The sequence below is a fragment of the Mesoplodon bidens genome (assembly GCF_964165515.1).
Source record: "Mesoplodon bidens genome assembly, chromosome: 7".
In the NCBI taxonomy this organism is placed as follows: Eukaryota; Metazoa; Chordata; class Mammalia; order Artiodactyla; family Ziphiidae; genus Mesoplodon; species Mesoplodon bidens.
In genome coordinates this window covers 60691750-60712148 of record NC_138164.1, presented here as the reverse complement: position 1 = coordinate 60712148, position 20399 = coordinate 60691750, and the positions used below count along the sequence as shown (strand labels likewise).

Below are 20399 nucleotides of genomic sequence, written 5' to 3'. Positions count from 1 at the left end.
ATCCCAAGGCATCTCGGGAAGGGCTGGGCCCTTAGAATTAAGCCATCCAGGCCCATTTTATAGATGTCTGAAGAAGCTGAAGGCTGAGACAGGTCATGCAGGCAAGGACACATAGGAAATCAGCAGCTGAACTGGGACTAGGACTCAGATTCCTCCCTCGCCCTGTGCACTTTTCCCCTAGGGGCTGGGGTCCTTCAGGAATCCTGTTGGGCAGCTGTGGAGCCAAGCCCAGAGAACATGACCTTCCTGTTTAAGTCAGCTGGTGCTACTGTGCCTTCCCCACTGGTCAGAGCTGGAGGCTGGGCCCTTCAGTGCTTGGGCAAGGGGTCCAGGATATTAGGGTTGTAGAGAAGGAAAGAGGGCCCAGGATTCCTCACCTTACTTTTTATTTTTATTTTTATAAGTATAGTTGACTTACAACCTCACCTTACTTTTGAGCTGAGGTCTCATAGTCCCCAACAGGGACAGGGTTGGGTGCCCTGAGTCAAGCCAGGGTGAAGGTGGCAGGGAGTCAGCATTAGTGGAGGACCCGGTCCGTGTACTTAATGCACCTTAATTCTCACATTAATCCTCTGAGGCAGGATTTGTTTTGCACCAGAGGAAACTGAGGGGCAATTTGTTGCCTTAGGCATTGTCAGCTGGCTCATTCACCAGCCTTGTTTCAGACACTGGCATGGACATGAGGCCACCAGACTTCATCACAGTTCTAGGCATGACCCTGAGACAATGGGGCTGGGAAAGGTGGCAGGAACCACTGGACAGCATACCAGGAGGCCTCAGTAACTCCTCAACCCTTAATGCCTATAAATACGTGACTCACAAGGTAGCACTGAAGACCACACTGAGGTAATAACAACAATCTCATAAATGGCTCTCACAGGCCTGAGAGTCTCACCATGAGGAAAAGGTTAAGAGCAGGCCTTGCTGCTGCCCTAGAGGAGAGCTGGAGCACCAGAGTTTCACAAGGCAGGCCCTGACCCACTTGCTTGCTCTCAGAACAGGGCACCTACCACCACCTCTCCACCTGGGTCCTGCCTCAGGGCAGAGTCTGCTTCACTCTGGTTTCCACAGCCCTGCAAGATAGGGATTGTAAATAGCCTCAGAGGTGAAGCGATTTGCCCAAGGGTACACAGCTGGTTAAGTAGAACACCTGAGGTGCATCTAACTCCAAAGCCCCCATTTCTTAGTGAACGCTGGGTCAGACTCTGTCTCAAGGTCTGCTGCTTTCTCCCTGATGGTTTAAAAATGGCTGACTGGTGCTACTGAGCCCCCATTTAAGGAAAAAACCTTAAGCTAATATGATGCTTTGGGGCTTCCCTGGTGGCGCAGTGGTTGAGAGTCCGCCTGCCAATGCAGGGGACACGGGTTCGTGCCCCGGTCCAGGAAGATCCCACATGCCACGGAGCGGCTAGGCCTGTGAGCCATGGCCGCTGAGCCTGCGCGTCCGGAGCCTGTGCTCCACGACGGGAGAGGCCACAACAGCGAGAGGCCCACGTACAGCAAAAAAAAAAAAAAAAAAAAGGCTTTGAATGGTGGAATCCAAGCAGTGTGGATATTATGGGGCCCTTTTCTGGCACCTCTTTTTTTTTTTCCTTTTGGGGGCAGGTGCTGCTCCATGTGGCTTGCAGGATCTTAGTTCCCTGACCAGAGATTGAACCCAGGCCCTCAGCAGTGAAAGCGTGGAATCCTAACCAGTGGACCACCAGGGAATTCCCTCTGGCACCTCTTAAGTCACTTCACAAGAGTGGCCACCCTCTCTGTCAGCTTGGATGTCTCTTAGCCCAAGTCCAGACTCAAATGAAGGGCACCTCCCCTGACACAGAAGAGGTGCGTGCTGCACTGTCGATGGAAGGCAGGCTGGGGAAGCAGGGGTGGTCTGCAAAGGCCCAGCTGGGCTTGGAGGCTGGCACTCCCCCAGGCCACATTGGTAGCAATGCTGTAACCCTGATAATCTAAGCAGTGAGTTCACTAAGCACTTTCACACCAATGAGCTGCCTGAGGAGGGTTATGGGTTCTGCTTTACTAACAAGATGGATAATAACATCCAAAGGGTGAGCGGCGGGATTGGGAGCCCAGTTCTAAGACCTGCCTAGAGGTCGCCCAGGCAAGGCAGAAGCCAAAGTCATTTCCAGCACTTGTGTCCCTCGTGCCGCCTCTAATCTAAGCAGAGTGAGGCTGTGGGAAGTGGCCTTCAAGGTTCTGATGACAGCTTTGCCACTGAGCCCTGTGTGACCTGAGACAAGTGTTTTGTTCTCTTTGTGCTTTGCTTTCCTGAGTACAATGTGACTATATCACACTAGAGACTGCCCTTCCAAAGATCGTGTGTCATGAGAAACAGAGCTGGGGACCCTCAGAGACGATGCAGCATTGCCCCACACTATCAAGGTGGGAGCACAGAGGCTCTGAACCCTCAGGGACCTGACCAGGCTCACACAGCCAGGACAGGGTCCCAGGTCCTCAGCTTCTTGAGCCCTGCCCTTCCCTCTGCTCCACAAGAAGGGCTGTATGAAGCTCTTCTCCCTCCAACACACACTCTCTTGGGTGTAGCTGGAGGATAGGAAATAAAACTTTATTGTATCAGTTTAAAACCCCGTGCCATCCGGTCCTCACGTCATGCCTGTGCAGTGGGCTGGCTCCTGTGCTGGGGGTAGGGGTGGGGTCAGGCCCAGCTAGCCTTCTCTTCCCCCTGCTCCAGTCCCCAGCCCACCAGAGTTATGTCAGCAACGCCTGGCGCAGCATCTGCTTCTTCTGGGGTGTGAGGCGGGTGGGGAACTGGATGTCGAAGAAAATGAAGAGGTCCCCCTTCTTGGTGGGGTCCTCTGGCAACGGCATCCCCTCACCTGGCACCTTCTTGAAGTACTTGGGGCTGAGATGGGAAGATGAAAGAAGGGGGCTCAGAGGGCACCCCAGAGCAGCACACCCGCCCCTGCCCAGAAAACCTCAGGTGTGGGGCAGTCAGCAGCTTCTAGAACCAGTGGGAGGGGAGAGGAGACTGGCTTCTTCCAGACAACTTGCTCCCTGAAAACCGTTTACACTGAGGCTCTGACGGTGGATTCCAGGAATCCCATTTTAGATGGGAAACAGGACAAGCAGCAGACCCTGGGTTGGGGTGGGGGAGTGCTGGGCTGCTGAGATTCCCATGCAGAGGGCCTTGCTTGGAAAAGGGCTTAGGAGATGCAACTCAGAACTCTAGAACTTCTAGAGGATGAAGGCAACAAGGATTTCCCAACACAGGGGGCCTCTGGCCTCCACAATGGCTTCATGCAAGTTAGAAAAAGGCACTTCATTTGCCAAGTGAATGTGGCCCGCAGCTTGGCCAGAGAGGGGGCTGGATTTCAGTCTCTCTCACCCCTTTGTGCTGGGTACAACCTGAACAACTATACCAGGCCAGCCTGTCCGACACACCCTCTAAGGACCAGGCAGCCCTTCTGCGTATTGGGGCCCAAGCAGATGGACTCACTGGATGATGTCATTGATGGGGATGTTGAGCAGACGGTCATCTAGGGTCTTCACCTCCACGGTGCAGCAGGTCAGAGCCTAGAGGACATTAAGGCCAAAGGTGGGAGTGGGGGAGGTCCCCATGTCCACTCTCTTTTGAAGGCACTTTATGAGACTATTCAGTGCCAGGCCCTACACACTGGAGGCAGAAGGATGTTCAAGGACTAATAGGTGAGTGAGCCAGGCTATTACCTGCCCTCAAAGAGTTCACAGTCTGGGAGATAAGAGTGATGTTGATACATGTTATGACAGAGGGAAGTAAAGGGGTCGGTGGGAGCCAAGGTGGCAGGTCCACCAAACCATTCTGGGGTGGGGCAGGAGGGCTCCATAGTGGTGGTAGCAGTTGATGAAGGCCTCAAAGGGTGAGGAGGAGCCTACCAGTTAGACAAGGTGGGCAGACAGCACTCCAGGCAGAGGGCCCAGCATAAGCAAGAGAATGAGAGTGTGAAAAAGAATGCACCCAATGGGCAGGAGCTCTAAGTGGCAGTGGCTGGAGTGCAGGGGATGAGGTCAGCAGGGGCCAGACAGCAGAGGGCCTTGAATGCCATGCAAAGATGTTTAGACAGGAGTGTGGCAGGGTCAGATGACTTTGTGGAAAGACCCTGGTGGGGAAGTGCCTGAAGGAGATGAGAAGAAAGGCAGGAAGGCCACTGAGAGGGCTGCTGCACACACCCAGATGCACAGACCTGGACAGTGGGGCTGAACAGAAGTGGACCAAGTGGAAAGAGATTTGGAGGTGGAATTAACAGGACTCAGTGCCTGACCGCAGGTGGGGTCGGGGAGGGGCGGCAAAGTCTAGGCTGGTGCCAATTTCTTGCTTGTGTTGTGAGGGCGCAGAGGGGTCACTCACGTTCAGGAGTGAAGACAGCCACAAAGGTTTTGTGTGGCACGTATCACGTTCTGAAGGCCTGCGCCATGCACCAGGGGGAGAGGGGAGTGAGGCCTGCTTGCCTCGGGGCCTCCCACGGGGTGGGGGGGCCTCGGTCTGACCTGCCCACCTCTTGTTCCTCCACTTTGCCCGCTCACCTTGCCCAAGGGGATGGAGTTCACAAAAAAGAGGTTGTCGTTCTCCCTGCGGAAGCGAGGGTGTAGCTTCTCCTTTATGATGAAGGTGACGTCGGCTGGGATGATGTTGGGACCCTGGACAGGGTGAGCCAAGGGATGACAAGGCCTAATTGGCTGTGTGACTTTGGCCAAGTTTCTGCCTCTATTGTCCCCATGTCTTCCTCTGAACAATGAGGAGATTAGACCAGGTTTTCTGGAAGGGCCTTTCCAGTCTGGCTTCATAGCCCCTCCTCTGAGAGGCCTACCCCAAAGAATCCTGCTCTACCCCCATTACTGTCCTCTACTGAGCAGCCCAAGTAGACGCACGCAGCTGGAGGGCAGAACACTGTACTGGGGACAGAGAACTGCCTGCAAGTCTATCCTGCCAAGCTTCATTAAGTTCCAGAACTCTGCTGGGTCTCTTCTGGGCACTGGGGACAGAGGGATCAGACTGGCTACCACCCCCAAGGGCTTCCAGTCTAGTGGAGGAAACAGGCACACAGTGAATCCTCAGCAGGCTCAAGAATGTGATAAAGGGAACCCAGAGGCGGGAGCTCAGAGAGGCGCTGACCCAGAGGGGAGGTCAGGGAAGGATGCCCAGAGCATTGGAACTGGGTCTTGAAGAGGGTTTTTCGAAAGTAGGTGTTTCATAAGTGAGAAAGGGGGCAAGAAGTACAGGCAGAGGAATTCATCACTCTGGCTCCAAAGACACCATCGTCCTGCCTCTTCTCAGGACTTGAGGATTCGGCATGTCTTGGACAATAATTTTATATTTTTATTTAAGTAAGTATTTAATTTAAAATTATTATAAATAAACGGTTTCTGCGTAGCTCCTATAGTTGGGCTTTACTCAGAGAAACACTAAAGAAAATCAGGAAGAACACTGATGTTAGGACTGGATTCTCCTTTCAGCTCTGGTGCTCTTGCCCAGGGAAAGTCCCTTCCCTCTCTAGGCCTCAGTTTATCACTCTGCAAAATGGGGAGAAGCCCTGGGCTACCCAATCCCCGAGGCATCGTGCGAGGCTCTGTCCCTTGGAAGGGGCATTAGGGATCAGCTCACCCACGCTGCAGACCGGTCTCCCTTCCAGACCGGGGCTCATAGGGGCAAGAAAAAGCATTGCCTCCTTCCCCCTCAGTCTTCCCACCACATGAACCCATGTGACTGTCCCTAGGCAGCTTCCCTTCTTCTCACCTGGTCCCCTTCCTTCTCGAAGGTGATACGTGTGCCCTGCCTCCAACCAGGTTTCACGTCAATCGTGAGGATCTTGTCCTTGATGGTAGAGGAGTACCCATCCTCGTTCAGCACCTGTAGCGAGATGACGGGAGAGAGATTTGCTCAGGATTTCCCAGCTGGCCTTTACACATGTGAGGGATGCTCCATGGGATCTGTGCTCAGCTCAGTTCTCTAGCAATGGGGAGAACTTGCCCTGAGCCATCTCCACTCCCACCCTATTCCACTGGAACCAAGAGCTCATGATTCCAGGATGGCATGGCGTGTCATGGGGTTAGGGCCTGAGGTGCCAAGCAGTCACCATGAGTCAATCAAGGCCACAACTCCAGCCCTAGAAATTACGTGGCCCTGGCTTCTAACAGACATACGGTGGACATGCACTCACTTCCTCTCCCACCCTAGAGGCTTTGGCCCTGAGCCTCTGGCAGGTCTCTTAATCCCAAAGGGAGAAAGACCACAGAGGGCAACATATCTCAGCCTCACCCAAAGCATTCCTCTGTTATGTCATCCATCTATTCTCCAATCACGTACCCAGATGGATGCCATCTGTGGAAAGCATGGCTACAACTGGCACCTCCTCTGTTGGGCAAAGGTGTGAGGTGGCCTTGCTCATGTGCCTAGCACAGGGCTGGACCATGGGACAGGGCCAATGCAGGGTCTGGACCCTGGGGCACTGAGGGTCTTCTTCAACCAGTCCCCTTGGGAACTGTCCCCCAGCCCACCCCCCATGCCCACACAGCTCCTTCTTACTCATGAGGCAGACACCCAGATGAAACCCAGAGGGTATGGTCTGGTAATGCCCAGAGAGAATTCACAGGAGACTCCTCCCACCCACAGCCCTCCCTCTTCCCTCAGGGATGGGGCTGAACTGAGAAGAACAGCCTCGTCCCAGTTAGAAGCACATAGAGGGGATTCCTGCACTAGGAAAGAACCAGGCTAATACCCTCAATTGTCCCTTCCAAACTTCAGACTTTAGAATTCTACCATCTCCAAATCTAAGATTCCATGATTCTGTGAGAGACCATACCTGAGGTCTCCAGTTAAGGTCAGGGAGGAGGTGACCAGTAGGGTTGGAGGGGATAGAAGGTGGCTCCCAAGTACTCACCCTTCGGGAGATCTTAATTTTCTTGGTGCAGCCAAAGAATAAGTCCTCCAGGGACAGGTAGAGGTCTCGTTCGACTGGGGGGTCCTGTTTCTTGACCCCTCGGCCCCGGAGTCCCCCAAAGTTCAAGTCCACCTCATTTCCTTCTGCATCAAAAAACTCTGCAGGAGGTGGGGAGAGGCGAGGAGTAGGAGAAATTGTGTCCAGAAACTCGGATTCACAGACAATCCCCCCACCTCTTCAGTCCCCAAGTGTAATACCCAGACTCCCATTCCCACCTTGCAGACTCAGACTGTTTGGCCGGGCCAACTAGCTGTCCTTGTAATAGGGAAGAACCTTTGTATTCTATTACAAGTTAATCACTAAACGGATGTTACCTATAAGCTTAAATTATACGTAATGGCCCATCTCTGGGAACCCTACCTCCCAGGTAATGAGCATTAAGCTAAAATACCCTTGTTTAGCTCACAGGAAACATCCTAACCAGGCTCACCTGTGAATGACTGCAGGGAGGAAGAAATTAACACCTCCCCTCCTGAGGCTGACTGGAGCTAGGAAATGTGACTTTACCCCTTCCTCTTTTGGTATAAAGGAAGCCTGAATTCTAACTCAGGCAAGATGGTTCTTTGGGACATGAGTCCACATCTTCTTGGTTTGCTGGCTTTTCAAATATAGTCGCTATTTCTTGCCCCCGACAACTCACCTCTCAATTTATTGGCCTGTCCTGCAGCAAGCAGTAGAAGCTTGGACTCAGTAACATCCTCAACTGTAGATCCAAGGATTACCATCTCTTGATGCCCTCTAATGCTTCATCCCCCACTTTGGACTCCCTTCACCCACACTTCCCTACCTCCCTCCCCCACCCCACCCCTACCTCTGGGGAAGTGCTCCTCAACTCTGGCTGCCTCAGAGGAGAGAGGAGTGTCCTCTGGTGGCGGTGGCTGGTAGTGCCAGAAATAATGTGCTGTTAGCTTTTATGGAGGAGGGTCACAGCATGCCAGTCCTCCCCACCCTTCCCCAGGCTCCATTGTCCTCCCTGTTCAGCCCAGCCCAAGACCACTAGAGACCCCAGACTCAAGTTTCTATGAAGTCAGCAGCTGAGATGGGGAGAGACAGGGTTCCTAACAAATTAGAGATGTCACCAACATGTTCCCAAACTCCTCTTTCCTCAACTTCTTCTAGCCCTTCCCAGCTCTACACCCATAACCCCTCTTGCTGCCCCACCTTCCATCCTAGTGCAAAGAGCCCCTGCCCTTGAGGTGCACTGCAATCGTCCGGGCTTCAGTTTCTCAGCCTGTGGGATGGGGTAACATGCTTGACCTGCCTTCCACCATTAGGATCAGATAGCAAGACGATGGTGAACTAAAACTAGCTCAGAGGGACCTCCCTGGTGGTTCAGTGGCTAAGACTTTGCCTTGCAATGCAGGGGGTGCCAGTTCGATTCCTGGTCAGGGAGCTAAGATCCCACGTGCCTCGCAGCCAAAAAAAACAAAACATAAAACAGAAGCAATATTGTACAAATTCAATAAAGACTTTAAAAATGGTCCACATCAAAAAAAAAATCTTTAAAAAAATAACTAAAAACAAAACCCACTGAGAGCTTACTATGTGTCAGGTGCTGTTCTCAACTCTTTGCGATATTATCTTATTGGCCCAGAGAGGTCAAACAAAATGCTCACAGTCCCACAGCTAGTGGTATTAGAGTTGGGATGTGAACACAGGAGGATTTGACTACAGAACCTGTGCCCTTAACCACTATGCTTAATGAAGCCCTTTGTAAACTGCAGGGGTCACTATCATAATTAAGATTTTCTGTACTCTGCCCCTCCTGGTTAATATCACAAAAAGAACTTTGCAGGCTAGAATGACCTTAGGCTAGGGAGGGCAAGGTGGTGTCACACTCTGTCCCCTTAAGATGTGATGAGTCATCGACACAGATGTAGAAAACAAACGTATGGACACCAAGGGGGGAAAGTGGTGGGTGGTGGTGGTGTGATGAATTGGGAGATTGGGATTGACATATATATGCTAATATGTATAAAACAGATAATAAGAACCTGCTGTATAAAAAATAAAATAAAATTCAAAAATTCAAAAAAAAAAAAGATGTGATGGGTCATCAAGAGGCCTGTGAATTACCAGGTCCCCCCTTGCATAGTTGAATTCATTTGTTCTCCCAGCACCTATGGTATGCCAGGTCTCAGACACCCCAAAAGCCAGGTCACAGGAAGCCAAGCCCCTCAATTCTGCAGGGAGATGGGACACAAGAATCCCTACGGTGAAGCACTATAGCAGTATAACTCCTGGGCACTGCCTGAGGGACCCCCATACCATGAATTTGACCTTCCCTAATGAGCAATGCCCCTGTGAGCTCTGGTTTCGCTCCTCTGAATAGCTTCTTCTCCATGCACCTGTCCCTGGGAGAGATAGGCCCATTGTATGGCATTTTTCTGACTCCAAAGCCCATTTTCATAAAGATCATCTCATTTGATAATGACCTGTGAGGAACTGGCTGTTTAACAGTGAGGAAGCTGAGGTTTCAGAGAGGTGAAGAGATTTGTCCAGAATCACACAGCTCATAAGCGGTGGTGCATGAGTTTGAAACAGGCCCTCTGACTCCAAGTCCCTTGCTTTTCCAGTTTCACCTGGAGTTTATAAACTCAGCTTCCTCTGGCAGACAGGTGAAGGCAATGCACAGTAGGAGGGGCCTCTGAGCAGGCTGTAGCCCACTTAACATATCAATGTGGAGAAAAGGAAGAGGAAACCTTTGAAATGCAGACAAGCTGTAGTATAGCCAGGGAGAAGGGGCTGCAGGAGCCAGGCAATGAAAATCTAGACTCTGTGAGTTGTTTAACTAGAGCCAGGAAGGAAGACAGGTCTGAAGGTGAACTGTCCTTGCATGATGATTCGGAGCCTTGGAAATCAACTCTTTGTCAGTTTGCCTCAAACCTGGGATCATTCACACATCCATCCCTGTATTCATCTCACTAACACACGCTTGTACGTTGAAATATTATGCAGCCATTAAAATGAATAAAGTAGATCTGTTTACAATATAATGTATAATAAGATAATCTCCAAGATATAAGTGAAAAAAAATCAGTGTATATAATGTAGTCCCATTTCCTTAACAAAACAAAAGGCTATGTAAAAATAAATATAAGCTCATAAATCCATAGAATATTTCTAGAAGGATACAAACACTGTTAACAGTGAGTGGCTGCTTCTGGGGAAGGAATGGAGGACTGGAATTTCTTTTACAATAATTTTTTTTTAACATGGACTATATATTTCTTAAAGTAAACAAGACTACTCAGAGAAAAGCATCGTCTATAGCTATGTCCTTCCCAGTAAGGCAAAGGGGCAGGCAGGACCTCTTACCGTTAAAGGGGTTATCTCCCCCGAAGAACTCATGGAAAACCTTTTCCGGGTTGCCGTGGAAGACGTAACCAGTTGTCCACGGGGTCTGAGATCCAAACTCCAGAGGAATTCCGCCCTTCAGGCCTTCCTCTCCAAACTTGTCATAGATGCCTCTTTTCACAGCTGCGGATAAATGTCACCTTGAGGAGGGATCCAGCATAGGGGCTAAGAGAGCTGGAGGGCTGGGAAGCAGAAGGATGTGGGGCAGAGAGGAAGGGGCGGGGCGAAAACAGCCTCATTTCTAAGGTGCCTGCTGTCTGGCAGACTCTAGAAGTTAGGGATTTCATTTCATCTTGGGTGGACCTAGGTATGATTCCATGGCCCAGAAGAGAGATGACAAAGACTGAAACTTGCTGGGGGAGGGGGGGGATTGGAGAAGACAGTGAGAGACTGAGGGTCGGGCTCTCATCCTGGGGTTTGGCTTAACTCAGTCATCACAGCTACTGTCCTTTGTGGTGTAAATAGAATCCTAGAGCCTTGAGATTGTAGGATGTAAGAACTCTAGAGCTTCCAAATTCTAGAGCTATGAAATCTTAAGAGTCCGAAGTCCTGAAAACTTGGGGCTGGAGAAACATTAGTGTCTGGCCATTCTTCTGCACAGTATCCATGATTACAGACTCCAGGGCAAGCCTTTAGGGAACCCATGTGGGCATTGCCTCGGGCAGGGGTGGGGGATCTCTTTCCCTAGGCTTCAGTTTTCCATAGGAGAGAGATTTCCTAATCACAGACCCCTCTCTGTCCCTTTGTACATATGCTGTCCTCGGGGAGATGGAGATTTAGCTTCCTGGTAATCAGGGAATAACTGGGCGTGTCTGCCTCAGCCTTAGCCTTCTTTCCTGGGCAGCAAGCATCTCATCTCACTCTGCAGTCCTGCAGGGGATGGGTCGGGCATGGGGCATGTTTGGGGGGGGGCCCTGACCCAGGTCCTGCACTGCTGAGACTAGGGGAGCACGTCAGCCTAATCTGGGGGCTCTCCACACCACGTCCTCCACCTTAGCTTGTGTCTACTGAGACAGGCAGTTCATTATGTTTTCTTTCTCAATTAGTTTAGATTCTGGGCAGGGAAGAGGAATGCTTACTCTCTGTCAGGCCCCCTCAGAAAGCCCAACGCTCAGAGACGTGAGGATGACGTTACCAGAGACGCGGGACAGAGGAGCCACCCTCCATGCTCAGTCCCAGTCACTCACGGTCGCTCAGCACATCGTAGGCCTCTGCTATTTGCCTGAATGCCTCCGCTGCGGATGGCTCAGTGGACCTCAACGGGTGGTTCTTAAGGGCAAGTTTCCGGTACCTAGAGCGAGGAGGGTTAATATCCTGAGGCACAGACCAAGGTTCAGAGCTGGCTCTGCTGTCTGCTGCCTGGTGGTCTCTCAGAGCTTTGATGTTCCAGCTATAAATCAGGGCTGTGGTGGGCAGGGAGGCACAACGCTCAGATCCCCTGGAAGAGAACCCAGTGTCGGAAGCATGGTTGACTGACAGTCCCAGTAGCTGCGCCACTGGCCATTTGTGCTGAGGCTGCACGGGCCCCAAGCTGCTCCCAACCTATGCCTATGCTTGTTGGGGTATCAGTGCTGGGCCAGCCCTACAGGACCCAAGCCTCCTCCAATGCCCAACCTCTGCTTGAGGCCTCCCCATCAGCCTGGCTGAGATTTTCTCTGGACGATGCTGCAGCCCTCCCTACCCAGCCCTTCCTTCCCTCTTGCCTTTCACAAGCATCAGACCTGCACTATGGTCTGAAGGCTTCCCGGCACATTCCTAGTCCCGCTTCATCCTCACAGTTGTTTCCCTCAAACACTTCTTGCACATCTAATTCTGTCTTGGTGTCTGAACTGACACACAGGCTTCTTGGGAAGATTAGATAAAATAAGGTGTCGGTGGGCCTGGTACAGAGAGGCACTCGGCACAGATCAGGTCGTCTCGCTGTCTCCCCCTCTGTGCTCATTCTTTCCCCTATTTCTTTTTTATTTATTTATTTGTTTGTTTATTTATTTGCCTGTGTCAGGCAGGTCTTAGTTGTGGCATGCAGGATCTTTTGTTGCGGCGCTCAGGCTTCTCTCTAGTTGTGACGGGTTCCAGAGTGCACGGGCTCAGCAGTTGCAGCATGTGGGCTTAATTGCCTCGCAGCACGTGGGATCTTAGTTTCCTGACCAGGGATCGAACCCGCATTCCCTGCATTGGAAGGTGGATTCTTAACCACTGGACCACCAGGGAAGTCCCTCTTTCCTCCATTTATGTGTCTGCCCAATCCCACCACACAGTGATGCCACACCTGTAGCATCTGGGGATCTGTATCATTACATCCCAGGAGGAAAGATGTGGCATGAGCTGGTGATTTGTGGAGAGTTTAATAATGGACCACACACCAAGCTGTGAGAGGTGGGGCAGGAAACCACAAGGGACAGCACAATTCCTTGAGGCTACAGTCCTGAGGTGACCTGACCACCCATGAGCCTGTAGCAGTGAGGGGAGGGAGGGGTTACTGAAATCCCACAGGAGAGAGTGTGTGGACAGGGCCTTGGTAAAAGCTGTGATCTTTGATTCAGGGCCATAGCCAACCTGAAGAGATCCCATAAGAAGGGAGCTGGGAATAAATGCCCCTGCCCCACCCTCCTCCCTCCCAATCTCCTGCCTTGTGCTCCTTTTGCAGGATGCATCTGGAAGCCTGAGGGCCAGGAGGTCTACTGATGCAGTTCATATGGGCCAGTCTCCCAGAGCAGAGAGCAGGGTGCAGAAAGGTGGGGCGGGGGTCTGCAGGAGCAAAAGGAGGGCATCCGCACAGCCTCCTCAGTCACTCAGTACACGTGGTCCCACACACGGTCCGCCGGGTCACAGGGCGTCTCCTCAGCCCTGCTCACACCTTCCATGCCGGTGACCCCAGAGCTCTGCCGTGCTTCTTACTCCACTCCACACACACTCCGTGGACAAGCTCAGCTGGCCGACGGCTTTGAGCACCAGCTACACGCTGATGATTCCCAAATCTCTATCTCAAACCAGTTCGCTACCTTGGCTCCAGACCTCTGCACCTAGCTGCCTACTCGGTACCTCCTCTCCAGTGTCTCACGGGCCCCACAACCTCAATGAGCCCAAACGTGCACACATTTTCATTCCCTAAACTTTTCCCCATTTGTCCAGACCCTGAAGTGGAAAAGCTGAGTATCTTCCACTCCAAGTTCTCCTTCGTCCCCTCTACCCCCATCCCATCAGTCACCAAGGCACATCAGCTTTTTCTTCTAAATAATGTTTTCTTGCTGCTTCTTCATCCCTACAGCCATTGCAGAACCATGTCTTCCTGTTTCCAGTTTCCCCCTCTCCAGTCTATTCTGTGTGCTGCCACCAGTTTGATCTCTCTCTCTCTCTTTTGTTAATCTGATGTTTTTAAAATGCTCCCTGACCAAGTCACTCTCCTGCCTGAACCCTTTACTGGTTCCCCCTTTGTCTTCAGCATAAAATTCAAATGTCTCTGAGATTCAACTTCCGCTTCTCTCTCTGCCCTTCTCACAGCTCTCCCTCCCTGATCCCACGACCTCTCCTGTCCTTCTCTCCAGGCTCCAAACTCCACACTCTGCACTGCTCATGGCTTTGACATTCTCCTCCCTTTACCTGGAATGCTCACCCCTCTCCAGCCCCTTTCATCTCCTCCTGGCAAATATTTATTCATCTTTCCACATTCAACTCAGGGGTCAACTCCTCCAGGATGTCTTCCCTGACTGCAGTTTCCAGTCTAGATGAGATACTCTTTCCCACATCCCCAAGTGCCTTTGATCCTCGTACTTAGCACGTGGTGCCTCAGTTGTCTGATGGATCTGTCTCTCCCACCAGCCTGTGAGTGAGTCCCTCCAGTTGCTGTGTCCAGTTCTCTGTGTCCTCAGTGCCTAGCACCAAGTGCAGCGAGTAAACGTTGTGAAATCACTGTCCCACAAGGCAGCCCATTGCACTATGGGGCCAGTCTGACTTTTAGGCAAAGCTTTCTCTTACTGAGCTGGGTCTGCTGTCCTGCGACTCTGCCTCCATGCACGAGGGTCCTGGTCCTGGCTCTGCCCTGCGGGGCCTTACAGACAGAATCTGCTCTGTCTACCTTGACAGACTTGAAGGCAATTTTCACACCCTCCCTGAGACTTCTAAACCAGCCCTTCTCAATTACAAAGGTTGGAGTCAGGTGTGAGAATTGCAGGAAAACTCTAACAGTGAGTAAAAGTAAGGAGGTTTGAGAAGAGCTCAGTTTTCCATATAAACTTGAGTGGTTTTAAGCTCTGCAGTAACATCATTCTCATTCACCTGCTTTCTTGAGTGAGAGAGAAAGGGGTGAAGTCACAGCCCACATGTGGCAGCCTCGGATAAATGAGTGAGAGAGAAGTTAATAGCTGGGCGATTATGAATCATCGTGGTGCTTGTGTTCATTATATAAGTTTAGCCTTTTTTGGGGGGAGGGGTCAAAAAAAAAAATCTAGGTACTCCCATGGGAGAGTGTGTCAAACATGTGACTCATGCCTTAAGAGTTGTTTCAGGGGGACTTCCCTGGTGGTGCAGTGGTTAAGAATCCGCCTGCCAACGCAGGGGACATGGGTTCGAGCCCTGGTTCAGGAAGATTCCACATGCTGTGGAGCAACTAAGCCCGCGCGCCACAACTACTGAGCCTGAGCTCTAGAGCCCGGGAGCCAAACTAGTGAGTCTGCATGCCACAACTACTGAATTCCACATGCCTAGAGCCCGTGCTCTGCAACAAGAGAAGCCCGCGCACCGCAACGAAGAGTAGCCCCCGCTCGCCGCAACTAGAGAAAACCCTCGTTCAGCAATGAAGAACCAACACAGCCAAAAATAAATAAATAAATAAATAAATAATTTGTTTTAAAAAAGAGTTGTTTCAGGGGAGAAAGGTTAAGGACTGTTGTTTGGAACATATATGGCTCTTTTAATCACTCTTTATAAGACATGGTTTCAGACGCAAATGATTGCTGGGCATTTTCATGCTCATTATCTCATATAATTCTATTTCAATACCACAACAATTCTTATTTTTCATTTTTTTTTTAAGACATGTGAAAACTGAGGCTCAGAAAGGTTAAGCAATTTGCCCAGGTCACACAGCTAGCAGATAGGAGAACCTAGGTTCAGACCTGGCTCTTTCCAGTGCTGAGGTTGGGCTTATCTTTCTGCATTCCAACTGCCCTCCCTCCTTGTGACCTTTCCCTAGACAGGTCTCACTGGCCAATGAAATGCTATGAACAGTGGGTGACATCACACACTGTCCCGAATTGTTCTCTGATTAATGAGTTTGTGTCTTGTTTCACCAGCCACACTATAGACTCTCTCCACTTACCCCACTGAGATCCCCTATGGGACTTGGCCCGTGGTAGGCAATTAGAGCAGGCAAGGTGTCTGAATACTGGCTCTGCCGGTTACTAGGCACATGGCCTTGGGATAATAATGGTATCTACCTCTCAGGGCTGTTGTGAGGATTAAGTGAAATAATGATGGAATGTTCTCAGAACAGCATCTGCACAATTCAAAGTCCATTCTCTCTTCTCTCTCCAGCCCACTGCCCTGCTTCAAGCCTCATCTTTTGCCTTGATTATCATGACAGCTTCTGAAGGGGTCTCTCTCCTTCCAAGATAGCTTCCACATGCCCTGTACATCCCCTTTTGTAACATTCATCAAGCTTGCTGTGACTTACTCAACATCTGTATCCACCAACAAAGTTAAGCTGCACATCACGATATCTCTAGCTGCTGAGACTGCACCGAACCCATATAAGTAGGCGCTCAGTAAATATTCATCAAAAAATATTTTTTCAGAAAAATGTGCTGATTCCTGTCTTAGACACACCACAAAGTCCCCAAGACTTGATGGAACTATTCAGAGATGTAATTTTCAATGCCAAAACCCCACGTGGACAGCCAGGATAAAATATAATACATCCATCTGGTCAGGTCACTCTCCTGTTCACAATACTTTGGGTCTCCATAATATTAAGCATAAAGTCTCCTTTGTTCCCATTTTATTGCTAGGAAAACCAGGGTACCCAGGAAAGCAGACAGGGCATAGAGAGTAAAGGATGATGGATTGGGAACCCTGACCCAGCCCAAAGCCAGGAAGTAGGTGTGCAAGAAGCAAGAAAAGGAACAAGGTCTACCCTGCCTGCCCTAAGCTGTGCAGGAAAGCTCAGTTTGGAAGAGATGAGGGTGGGCCTGCCCCAGCACAACCCAAAAGCCTCGCTCCTGCCCCCACTCACGCATTCTTGATCTGGGCATCTTCTGAATTGCGAGTGATCTGGAGCACAGAGTAATAATCCTGGCCCATGGCTGGCTGGTTGTCAGTCGGTGGATAGTCCTGACTCCAGCGGATCTGTTAGTCTGCATTCCGTGGTTGCTCCTGACAACCGCACAGGGGCACTCTGGGAGTTGTAATCCTTCCTGCCTAAGCAAACCGCCTTCTCAGCTGTGCCCGTAGAAGAGGGATTGAGAAAACTGGGACTGATTCTGTGAGCCTAAGGATCACTCAACTCAGAAAACAGAGTTTTTCGTATGGACACCAAGGGGGGAAAGTGGCGGGGGGGTGGTGGTGGGATGAATTGGGAGATGGGGATTGACATACACACACTAATACGCATAAAATAGATAACTAATAAGAACCTGCTGTATAAAAAAAATAAAATAAAATTCAGAAAAAATAATAAGTACATTTTAAAAAAGAAAACAGTTTTTAAGGAGAGTAGCAATTGGTTTTAATTAAGTTTTCAGACAAATAGATTTGGCTAAATTTAAAAAATAAATACTTTAGAATGCTTTTAGATTTTCAGAAAAGGTGTGAAGATAGTAGAGCTCTTGTATGCCCCACACCAGGTTTCCCGTATCATTAACACGTTACATGAGTATGGTACGTTTATCACAAATAATAACCAATATCGGTACATCATTTATAACATAACTCCATCCTTTATTCAGATTCCCTAGTTTTTACCCTAATGTCTTTTGTTTGTTTTGTTTTTTTAAATAAATTTATTTACTTATTTTTCGCTGTGTTGGGTCTTTGCTGCTGCGCGTGGGCTTTCTCTAGTTGTAGTGAGCAAGGGGGAGCTACCCTTCACTGTGGTGCACGGGCTTCTCATTGCGGTGGCTTCTCTTGTTGTGCAGCATGGGCTCTAGGTGTGCGGGCTTCAGTTGTTATGGCACGCAGGCTCAGTAGTAGTGGCGCATGGGCTTAGATGCTCTGTGGCATGTGGGATCTTCCCGGACCAGGGCTCGAACCCGTGTCGCTTGCAAGCCCGGGTCCCCTGCATTGGCAGGCGGATTCTTAACCACTGCACCACCAGGGAAGCCCCTAATGCCGTTTTTTGTTTTGTGTTGTTTTGTTTTTCCCTGTTCCAGGATCCGATCCAGGATATCACATTAAACTTAGTTGTGGGGATTTCCCTGGCAGCCCAGTGGTTAAGACTCCGCACTCCCAAAGCAGGGGGTGCGGGTTCGATCCCTGGTCAGGGAACTAAGACCCCACATGCCGCAGCCAATAAAATAAATAAATAAATAAATAAACTTAGTTGTCATGTCTCCTGAGGCTCCTCTTGGCTACAGCTGTTTCTCAAACTTTCCATGTTTTTGATGACTTTGACAGTTTAAGGCGTACTGGTCAGGTATTTTGTAGACTCTCTCAATTGGGATTTGTTTGATGTTTTTCTTATGATTTAGATTGGGGTTGGGGTGCTTTGGAAGGAAGACCACAGAGGTAAAGTGTCATCCTCATGCCATCAGGTCAAAGGTACCATCACCATGACTCATCACTGTCAAGGTTGACCTTGATCACCTGCTGAGGTAGTGTTTGTCAGATTTCTCCCCTATAAAGTTACTTTAATTTCCCCATTTCTGGACTGTACTCTTTGGAAGGAAGTCATTTCACAGTCCACCCTTAAAGAGTGGGGAGTTCCACTCCACCTCCTTGAGGGCAGCAGCGTGGTTTTCCACTCACATCCTATACCCAGTCACCAAGCTCAGACCATTTTACCTCCTAGACGTCTCTCAAGCTCCTCCCCTGCTCATCCTCCTCCTAGCCATGGCCTTGTTTGGGCTTTCATCTTTCAGCAAGGTCACCACGACTTCCTCACTGTCCTGCCACCTTGTCTCTACCCTGCCGAGACCTCACTCCACTTGTAATAAGGGCCGGGCAGGCGCGACCAATAGCAGTCCCGCTCAACCATTGGTAGGCATCGCAGTGGGCCCCCACTCTCCCCTTCCTCTGTGTAAAAGACACTAGTCTGCCATCTTCTCGGTCTGTTGGCTTTCCAATTAAAGTCGTTATTCCTGCCCCAACAACTGGTCTCCCCATTTATTGGCCTGTCCTGTGGCGAGCAGAGCAAGCTTGGGCTCCGTAACACTGCCCAGAGTTAATGCAAGCTGTTTATCCTGGCACACAGGTGCTCAGTGATCTGCTCTCTCCTGTCTGCTCTCACTTCTCACACTTCACCCGCTCGTCAGAATTCACTACAGCACTTGCAGATGCCCAGCTAACCATTCTCTCCCATTCACCTATGCTGCCACCTCTACCCAGACCCTCCCCACCAAACCCACCACCAACCCTTGCTTGGCCCAGCTAACTCCTACTCATTCTTGTTTTTCTTATGAAATAGTTTACATGCAAGAAAGAGCAGCATTTGAACATTTGTTATTGAAGGACTGCTGCCCCTGTGTGCCCCTCCCTACCTGTTTATTATTCTCTTGTGTTTCTTTATCATTTTACTACTATGCATGCATCTGATGGTGTACTGCTAAATGTTTAACAGGCTCACCAGAAGGAAAAAAATAGCTCTGATTTGTAGCATTTGCCAATTTCTCCCAAGTTGGCACAGCCAGCTCCACATACCACTGCATGTATCCAAAACAACATATTTACCTTTTCATATTTTTAAACTTTATATAAATGGTATCATTTATGCAAACGGTATGTGTTTGTGCATGTGTGTGTGGGGGGGTGTGGGGTGACTTGTCTTCACAGAGGTTGTATCGCATTCTCTGCTGATCCTGAACATTTGGGCATGTGTGTCAACTCTGCAAGGTAGTATCAGGCAGTTTTCTGATGTGGTGATTCTAATTTACAACGGCAAAATAGCGGTGTGTGAGAGTTCCTTTTTGCTCCACATTCTCACCAATTCTTGGTGTCAAATTTTTAAATGGTTGCCAATATAGGTGTGAAATAGCATCTCATTGTGGATTTTAATTTGCATTTCTTGGTGGAGGTCTTTTCATTTTTTTGAAATTATTTTTCCTCATTGTGAAATGCCTATTTACATCTTTTGTCCATTTTTCTATTGGGCTATTCTTTTTTTACAAATTGATTTGTGACTCTTTATGTTTCTTTGTTGACAATATAAAATACAAACCCCTTCCACCTTGGAGCTTGTCTTTTTATCATTTTTTTAACTGGGGTCAAATTTATCAATCTGTTCCTTTTTGGTTATCTTTTTGTATCTAGTTTAAGAAATATTCCCTATACAAGGTCATAAAGATCTTCACCTCCATATTCTTCCAAAAGTCCATTTTACTTTAAAATCTTTAATCCACCTAGAACTTATTTTTCTGTTTATGGTGCCAGGTAGGTATTGTTCTTTTCTTTTAGACATCCCACTATCCCAGAACAATTTATTCAACAGTCCATTGTTTCCCCACAAATCTGTATGACTGCTGTGTTATATACAAATGTTACATATATGCATGGGTTTGTATCTGGACTATTGTTCCACTGGTTGATCCCTGGGCCAGCGCCACACTACAGCTCTTCCTCTCCTCCTCCTTCTTCCTCAGGAGTATCTTCTCTAAGTACTTAGCTTCTTACTCCTCTCAAATGGAAACGTATTCTTTTTTTTTTTTTTTTTTGCGGAAACGTATTCTTAAGAAAGGATCAAATATCAGTCGTACAGGGAAAAGGGGGTGCTACATTTTAAACCTCATCTCTAATTGTGGATGGAAAATCTTGAGAATTCCCTGATGGCACTTCAGATACTAACGACTGAGATATTTAAGAACTTCCCTGGGTCCTCTGAAGCCACACTATTACAGAGGAGGGCCTGCCTTAAAGTAGATCTTTCATATTATTTGAGGCAAAAGATCTATTTTAGTT

General features: G+C 49.4%; 1 protein-coding gene across 2 annotated transcripts; it reads right to left on the bottom strand.

Annotated features, from left to right (window-relative positions):
• Positions 1 to 1507: 1507 nt before the first annotated feature.
• DNAJB13 (DnaJ heat shock protein family (Hsp40) member B13) lies at positions 1508 to 16768 on the bottom strand. 2 transcript variants are annotated; one of them, XM_081239718.1, is made up of 8 exons: positions 16525 to 16636; positions 11483 to 11586; positions 10257 to 10418; positions 6879 to 7036; positions 5735 to 5848; positions 4525 to 4638; positions 3461 to 3537; positions 1508 to 2866 (listed from the first exon to the last, which is right to left on the bottom strand). In XM_081239718.1, the coding sequence occupies exons 1-8, from the start codon at positions 16590 to 16592 to the stop codon at positions 2713 to 2715; spliced, it is 951 nt and encodes a 316-aa protein (XP_081095844.1). In that variant the 5' UTR covers positions 16593 to 16636; the 3' UTR covers positions 1508 to 2712. The 2 variants fall into 2 exon arrangements, with proteins under 2 accessions (XP_081095844.1, XP_081095845.1); XM_081239719.1 differs by lacking the exon at positions 11483 to 11586 and having other exon boundaries at positions 16525 to 16768.
• Between the last annotated feature and the right edge of the window lie 3631 nt (positions 16769 to 20399).

What these genes read in the sequence shown, in the direction of transcription:
- DNAJB13 (XM_081239718.1), bottom strand. Translation starts at nt 16,592, where the DNA reads ATGGGCCAGGATTATTACTCTGTGCTCCAGATCACTCGCAATTCAGAA. An exon ending in AAATTAAGATCTCCCGAAGG is followed by an intron (nt 5,849 to 6,878) that starts GTGAGTACTTGG and finishes ATCTCGCTACAG; the next exon opens with GTGCTGAACGAGGATGGGTA. An exon ending in CCCATCAATGACATCATCCA is followed by an intron (nt 2,867 to 3,460) that starts GTGAGTCCATCT and finishes TTCCCATCTCAG; the next exon opens with CCCCAAGTACTTCAAGAAGG.